We start from the raw sequence: 8,730 nt of genomic DNA, 5'->3' as shown, positions 1-8,730 counted from the left end.
AACTGTAAACCTACTTTTGCCCATTATTTAGTGCCTTTCCATGGAGAAGAAAGTTTGGGGGGAAATGTGGGGTTAACTTCCTTGCTCCTTGTGCAGTCTGCTGAGAGAATGCCTAAGGACACTAGAAATGAAACATTTCATTTTCCTGCTGATAAAGAATATTCCTGGGGTTTCAGGGCCATCAAAGGTCATTCTGAAGTGGGGTGGGGCAAGTCAGATCTTGCCATTTAAGGTTAATCTTGGACTCCTGCTTCCTGGGACACAGATAAGACAAACAGCCCAGTTTAAAAACGGGCAAAATATTTTAAAAGATACATCGATCAAGATGATATACAGATGGCAAATAAGCACAAGATACTCAACAGCATTAGTTCTTAGGAAAGTATAAATTGAAACCACAGTGGGATACCACTTCACTCTTACTGAAATGGCTAAAATTACAAGGGCAAAGAAATGAAGCGAATGGACACGTACATACTGCTGGTGGGAATGTAAAAGGGCACACCACTTTGGAAAAACAGTTTGGTAGTTTCTTACATATTTAAATATATACTCACCATATGATCAAACCATTCCTAGGTATTACACAGGAGAAATGAAACTACGTCCACACAAAGACTTGTATATAAATGTTCATATCAGTTTTATTTGTAACATCCAAAAACTAGGAACAATATAGATTTTTATCAACACATTAATGGATAAACAAATCTGGTATATCTATGCAATGAAATACCACCTATCAATAAAAAGGAATACAGGTACATGTAACATCACAAATGAATCACAAAATAATTATGCTGAATAAAAGAAGGAAAAAAATACCCACCAAGAATGCCTATGGTATAATTCCATTTATATAAAATTGCAGAAAATGCAAACTAATCCATAACAACACAAAACAGATCAGTGGTTGCCTATGGATGGGGGAAGGGTGTGGGGAGGGAGGTTGGATGACAAAGGGGCATAAGGAAACTTATGGGGGGGGTGATAGCTCATTTCTTTACATTTTAATTTTTTTCCTATGGATACATTTTTTTAAATGTTCATTATTTTTGATGTAGTGTTTTTCCCCTTTTATTGAATTTAATGGGATAACACTGGTTAACAAAAGTTTTATAGGTTTCAAGGGTACAATTCTACAATACATCATCTGTACACTTATTGTGTTCACCACCCCAAATCAAGTCCATCACTATTTATCCTCCCTATACCCTCCTCCACCTCCCTGCCCTATTTGATGTATAATGAGATATGATTTCTGCCCAACTCTCCCCCACCCTCAGGGAAATCACCACACTGTTGTCCTGGTCCATGGGTTTTTTTCTTTTTTCTTATTTTCTCAATCCCTCCACCTACCCCACCCTGACAGCTGTCAGCCTGCTTTCTATCTATGGCTCTGTTCCAATAAAACTTTATTGTACTGAAATTTGAATTTCATATAATTTTTTACATGTCATGAAATATTACTCTTCATTTATCAGCCATTTAAAAATGTAAAAACTACCCAGCCCTCATGGATTAGTGGTTGAGCATCGAACTATGAACCTGGAGGTCATGGTTCAATTCCAGGTCAGGGCACATGCCTGGGCTGTGGTCTTGATCTCCAGTTGTGGACGTGCAAGAGGCAGCCAATCAGTTCTTCTATCTCATCATTGATGTTTCTATTTCTCTCTCTCTCTCTCTCCCTTCATCTCTGAAATCAATAGAAATATATTTTTTTAAAAATAATGATATGAAACAAATATTGAGTAGTATTAAATGGATATAGAAGGTGACAAAGACATATTACATATACATAATTGATGTCCTGAAGAGGAAAATAGATCAGAAAAAAAGTTCAGCAAAATAAAACTTCCCTGAAATAAAAGGCTTCAATCATGATTGGTACAGTTTACTGTAACCAAGGTAAAATCAAATTAACAAAAATAAAGACCAAAGCATATGTTTTTAAAGATCCCTAACTTCAAGCATAAAGAAAGAATGTGGCAGAAAGATACAAGGAAAAAAAGAGCAGTTTAGTCTAAGAATTATCAGTAGCATCACTAAATTTTAGAAGAGAAACATTTACCAAGTTCTCAGGAAAAGAAAGTATAACATTAACAATCAGGGTTCAATTAAGTGGATTCACTATGAGTATTATGGAATAAGGAATTTTTACATGAATCAAGCCATACACAAATGTGGGAGTAGCTGAGGAAGTTAAGGTATGGAAGGGGGAGTTGGGAGAAACACTGGCATGAATAGATAAGTCAGAGTTTGCAGGAAACTCTTAGAAGCCAGGCACATCCAGCTGCTGATGTGAGATTATTAATGGGGAGCTAATGGAGAAGTCTAAGAAACGCCTTTGCCTTTGTGGGTCTTTAGCCAAGGATCTGGTGGTAGGCCTGGGCCACTGTTGGTCAGCAGACTGGGAGATGCAAAGAAGGGCTGAGTAGAGTGGAAGAGAGTGAGGAAGAATTAAAACCTTCTAGGTACCCCGTATCTGTAGCCCTGAATCTAATCTTAAACTTTTAGAGTAATGATGTTTGCTCCTTCACTGTGACCTCTTAAATTTCTTGCAATTTCTACTTTTGGACAACTCTAGCCTGGAGTCCAACAGGATTCTTGAAAACACATTTTCAATAGAGCAATACCTAATATTTTTTCTATCAGAAAATTTTGATGGTGAAGTAACTACCTGAGCTCAGAAATCCCTTCAACTTTGCTGTTGTTTTCTTAAGTTCACTTAAATAATGTTCACCGAAGTCAACACTGATCTCCTTGTCACAAAATCCAAGAACCAGTTTTCCATCCTCATATAAATGAACCTCTGGCTGCTCCTTCCCACTGTCTTCTATAAATAAATTCTTCTCAAATGTTAGTAGCACAAGTCTTGGTACTAGGCCTGCTTTTCCTGTTATTCCAAACATTGTCTTTAGGTAGTTGGATGAGGTTAAGATACCACAAACAAAGGTCTCAAATCCTGCCCAAGTACAGAGAGTTGTAGTGGGACCTAGGCAGCCTCAGGAAGTGGGATGTATCTAATATTCATCAAGAACTTCTTTCCATACATAGTCCTAAGTACTTTATACAGATAAATGTATTAATTTATTATATAGGTTGAATTATGTACCCCCACAAAAGATATGTCAAAATCCTAACCCCCAGTACATCAGAATATGACCTTATTAGGAAAGAAAATCTTTGCAGAGTAATCAAATTAAAATATCGCCATTAGGGTGGGCCTAATCTAATGTGACTGGTATCCTTATAAAAAGGGGGAAGTCGAACACAGACAGACACAGAGAGGGAACACGATGTGAAGACACATAGGGAGAAAATGACCATGTGACGGAAGTAATGCATCTACAAGCCAAGAAATGCCTGAGGCTACTGAAAACTTGGAAGAGATGCAGCTAACAGTTCCTGACACCTTGATTTCAGACTTCTGGCCTCCCAAACTGTGAGACAATAAATTTCTGTTTTTTTTAAGCCACCTAGTTTGTGGTACTCTGTCAAGAGACAAAGCAATCAACAGAGTCAGACTCACGTGACACAGTTGTTGGAATTATCAAACAGGAAATTTAAAATAATGATGATTTAATATGTTAAAGAAAATAGTGGAAAATGTGAACAACATATGAACAGATGGGAAATTTCAGCAGATAACATAACTGAGATGAAGAATGCCTTCAATGAGCTCACCCAGTAGACTTAACAGAGCCAGGACAGGGGTTAGAATCAGTGAACTTGATGATAGGTTAATAGAAATTATCCCAACTAAAACACAAAGAGAAATAAAGATTACAAGGGGGCATAGATGTAGGGGTGCAAGAAATTTGTAGTGTTTTTCAAGCTAACATAGTCTATTTTCTGGTCAAAAATAATTTTATTTACATTCCATACCATGCAACAATATGTTCACCCCATTCCAAGACCTCCAAATGTCTCATCCCAAATTGTGGCACCATGTTCAAATCCAGGACCTCAAGTCTTCTGTATCAGGTTCAGAGGTGGCTGAGGCTCTCTGAGTGCAGCTTCTTAATCTAGAGACCTGTGAGCTAAATAACAAGTTATATGAATGACCCCCCCCAACACACACACACACACACACACACACACACACACACACACACACACTATAATGGTGACATAGGAACAGAATTAACTGCAATACACACTCCAATTCAAAAAGGGGAGAAAGAAGAGGCACATATCTGTCACTGTTCCATAACAATTCTTGAAATCCCACAGAAAGAATGTTTCAAGTCTTCCTGCTTCAGGGGTAGATTTTTTTTATTAGGTCACAGTTCATCCGGGAATGGCTCCCCAGTCCATTTTAGTATATTGTTCTTGGGTCTTCTCTCTGAGACCTCCTTCTTTTCCCATTAGAAATGGCCCATGTTTGCAGCCGAGTAACTTTCTCAGCTTCATTTCTATTCATAGAAGCTAGAGAGGAGAGTTCAGGCACCACTTTTCATTCTGGATTGTTTCAGTCCCTTTAAGTCCAGCTTGGAGGCAGTTTCACTAGTAAAACTCTATTAAAAACTTTAAATGTTTCCTATGAATCTGGTTTGTATTTCTCTACTTTGAGCAATGTGTCAGGCTACTGGGGACGATGTCATGAAGTCTACAGAAGCCATTTAGCTTAGCCTAGAGGGTCTCCCAAATATCAACTTAAATGTTTCATGCATTTTTACAATGGGTCTTACATCTGCACTCATGATTTGATCTCTACCCTGAGGCCATTTTCACTTTGAAAGTATTTTGGAGAATGGAGATGTGAAAGTTATTTTCTAACCCAGCAAATAGAGGGGTTTTTTTTTCCTTCTGAATTCTGCTTGTAAATGGAATAGTCATTCTCTTAGTTCATATCTCCTTTTTTACCTTATTATATGAGCTCATAGAAATAAACGAACTTCCAGCATTCTGTTGGAAATCTATTTAGCTAGATCCACAAGTTCATTTGATACATTCTCTATTTTCCCACAGAGCATGGTGACTGTTTTGCTTTTTCTTTACTAAATAACACAGGACGCCATCTTTTCCAGGCTTTCTTAACAGTTTTCTTCCAGGTCCAAAGTCAATGCCACATGTCTTATGTTTTGGTACAATACCCCCTCCCCCCCGGCGATCATACACTTTTAAGTATTATTAGCATTTGCTGTGCAACAAAGTACCCTAAAACTTAGCAGTTTAAGACAATAATTATTTTATTTATCTCACAGTTCTCTATGTTCGCTGGGATAACTGGTATGGCTCTTCTTATATGGGCTGGATTGGTTGGGGTTGGAGACCAAGGAAGGCCACACTCCCATGTCTGGTAGTTGACCTGAAGGGCCTCAGCTAGGCTGGCTCATCTTTGCTCCATCTGGTTTCTCATCCCCCAGTAGAGTAATCTGAGCTTCTTCATATGAAGGGCTTAGAATTCCAAAGAGAAGCAAGAGAGTAAGCCTCAAGGTAAGCTTTTTTCACACTTCTTCAGCCATTTCTTGAATCTCTTCGCTAATGTACAGTGGCCAAAACAAATCACATGGCCAAGTTAAGAGTCAAGGAGTAGAGAGGGAGCTCTACTTAATAAGAGAAAAAACAGAGTAACATTGCAAAGGAGCAGGCAAAAAATGACAGGAGAGACCTTTGGCATTTTTGCATTGTTCCACAATTAAAAAGGATAAAAACACAATGTCATGGGAACCAGTATGAATGATAGGATCACATTTGTGTGTTCATGTAAAATTATATCTTCAGATGTGTGTATATATAAAATCACAATGACCATAAAACTGTGAATTCATGTGAGAGAAAAATTCAATAGAAGACATATTTAATAGATGCAATTATATTATATTTAAAAAATGAACTTCAATGATTCCTCCTGCTGTGCATTGTGTTCTGCCACAAACAACCTACAGAACTGAGAGTAGGTCTACACATCAAATATGTTATTTTGTTGTCCTACTTTTCATTTTGTTGTCACTTTAAATTGTTTAATATAACAGTAAACATGACTAACATTTACATAATTTTACACACTTCATCTGTAAAGAATTTGGTAACAATTTGCCTTATAATACTTTCTTTACAATACGAAGGCTTTCCTCCTAATGTATTAAACTGACATCATTTTTCCTAGTATGAATTCTATTATACAGGGTGTCCCCAAAATGTATACACACTCATTTCTATAGATTCATTTAAATTTTGGAGATGAACTGTATGTTAATAAACACTGATTATATCTCAAAGTGTGTATACATTTTGGGGACACCCTGTATTTTGTGAGGTTGGGCAAATATGAAAATTCCCCTTCATTCAATGCATTCTAAGAGGATATCGTCTAAATAATTTTTTTACCTCAAGTGAGAGAGCCTGACGAATACTTTTTACTATGCCATATATTCATATAGGGTCTGTCTTGGATGAATTTTATAATATACCCTTCTACCTGACTTCTGTGATAAGGCTTTCTCATTTTTAAGAGACAGGGTTACTTTCATGTATGAATATTACGATGCATACTCAGAACTGATTTCTGAGTAAAGCCCTTTCCACAGTCACTGCATTTATAGGGCTTTTCTCCAGTATGAATTGTCTGGTGTTTATTGAAATTTGACCTGTCAGTGAAGGCTTTCCCACATTCTGCACATATATATGGTTTTTCTCCTGTGTGAATTCGTTGATGTACTTTGAGATGTGGTTTCTTGGAGAAGGATTTCTCACAGTCAGGACATTTATAAGGCTTCTCTGTAGTATGAATTCTCTGATGTGTAATTAATTCGGACTTCTGGAAAAAAGCCCTCCCACAATGAGCACAAACATAGGGTTTTTCTCCAGTATGAATTGTCTGGTGCTTATTGAAATTTGACCTGTCTGTGAAGGCTTTACCACATTCAGCACATATATAAGACTTCTCTCCAGTATGAGATTTCTGGTGAGTATTGAGATTTGACCTGTTGGTAAAGGCCTTCCCACACTCAGTGCATATATAGGGTTTCTCTCCTGTATGAATTCGTGTATGCATCTGGAGTTGTGACTTAGAAGGGAAAGATTTCTCACAGTCACTGCATTCATAAGGCTTCTCTCCAGTATGAATTCTTTGATGTGCAATCAAGTGTGCCTTCTGGATGAAGGCCTGCCCACATGCAGTACAAATATAGGATCTCTCTCCTGTATGAATTCTCTGATGCATCCTGAGTGTTGATTTTTGGGTAAAGGCTTTCCCACACTCACTGCATTTGTGGTGTCTCTCTCCAGTATGAATTTTCTGATGTACACTGAGAGCTGAGTTCAGGGAGAAGCCTTTCCCACATTCACTGCATTCATAGAGTTTCTCTCCAGTATGGGTTGTCTGATGCCTAAGTAGAGATGACACCTGGAAAAATGATTTTCCACATTCACTGCATGTGTAGGGTTTTTCTCTAGTATGAGTTTTCTCATGCATAATTAATTCTGAATTCTGGATGAAAGCCTTCCCACATTCAGTACATACATACAGTTTTTCATCTCTATGAACTCTCAAATATATGCTGAGTAGTGGCTTTTGTGTAAAAACATTTGCACATTTGCTAAGTTCATGAGGTTTTTCCATAGTATGGATTCTCTGAGATGCAAAGAGGTGTGACTTCTGGGTGAATATCTTCCTAAATTCAGTACACATATTTCCTTTTTCCCCAACAGGAAACTTCAGATTGTGACTGAGTGCTTGTTTGAGGTTGAGGACTTTTCCACACTGATTACATTCACAAAATTTCACTCCTGTATGCATACTTTCATGGTTAGTAAAAGAACTCTGGGTGAAATTTTGACTGTGTCTATTAATTTTATCAAAGTTCTTTGTTGCTTTGTTTTTAGAATGAATATGTAAATCTAAATCATGCTTAAAACCCTTTTCAAATGAGTCACATTTATGGGGTCTTTTCTGTGAGGCAATAATATGATTTGGGCTTGGATAAACAAATTTTCTGCTGCCTTTATATTCATAATGCCACTCCGTATTCAATATTTTCTTATTTACAAATGTAGCATGACTCACAGGTTTGCTGTGTTTTTCCTGACATCTTTTCATCTTTTCAGCATCTTGCCACAGTTCTAAAATGGAATACAATGAATCATCTCTTATATCTTCACCCTCCATTTCACTATGAAATGAAGCTTTCCCAGAAATTCTTTTTTGTGAGATCTTAATCCCAAACTTCCCATCTAAAAAGAGAGAAAAAAGTAAAATCAACACGAATAGATAGCAGAAGATTAAAAGATACATATAAGCTAATCCAAATTGAACACAGGGAAACCAGTGAATCCAATGATGACAATGAAAATAATTACAGGAAATACATATATAGCACTTATTGTGTGTCAAGCTCTTGCACGACACTTATGATGTTCCAGGCATTGTTAAGATATAAACATGAACTCATTTAATCCTTTCCAAAGTCCTATATTCTATTATTATTTATCTATTGTAGATAAGGAAAGTAAAGCTCAGAATGGTTTTATACATATAATTTGTTGTAAAACATGGTTATAGCTCAATTTGGGTAGGAGGCTTGAATATCAAGTAGGGTGGACTGAAGATTAAAAAGACAAGGATTTTCAGGAAAAATATTGATGGAGAGCCTAGGCTGGGAGAGGGTGACTCAGAGTCTAAGTCCTCATTAGCTTTAGATTCTAAATCCTCACTGATCTTATTGCTTCTTGCTATTAGCAACAATACCAAATTCATGAGATCAAAAAAACCCAATTTCACTT

At 37.0% G+C, this 8,730-nt stretch overlaps 1 protein-coding gene across 2 annotated transcripts in view; it reads right to left on the bottom strand.

Annotated features, from left to right (window-relative positions):
• Window positions 1-481: 481 nt before the first annotated feature.
• Window positions 482-8,730, bottom strand: part of ZNF81 (zinc finger protein 81) — a 31,345-nt gene continuing 23,096 nt past the window's right edge. The window contains exons 5-6 of one of the 2 annotated variants that reach the window (XM_059680489.1): window positions 8,015-8,181; window positions 482-4,043 (exon numbers count right to left, since the gene is read on the bottom strand). In XM_059680489.1, the coding sequence (XP_059536472.1) occupies window positions 4,029-4,043; window positions 8,015-8,181 (182 nt within the window). In that variant the 3' untranslated portion in view covers window positions 482-4,028. Of the gene's footprint in view, window positions 8,182-8,730 lie in introns of both variants that reach the window. The other variant, XM_059680488.1, reaches the window with a different exon arrangement.

The sequence above is a fragment of the Myotis daubentonii genome, chromosome X (genome assembly GCF_963259705.1).
Source record: "Myotis daubentonii chromosome X, mMyoDau2.1, whole genome shotgun sequence".
Taxonomy (NCBI): Eukaryota; Metazoa; Chordata; class Mammalia; order Chiroptera; family Vespertilionidae; genus Myotis; species Myotis daubentonii.
The sequence above is the reverse complement of the archived record's forward strand: the minus strand, read 5'-3'. Positions and strand labels throughout refer to the sequence as shown.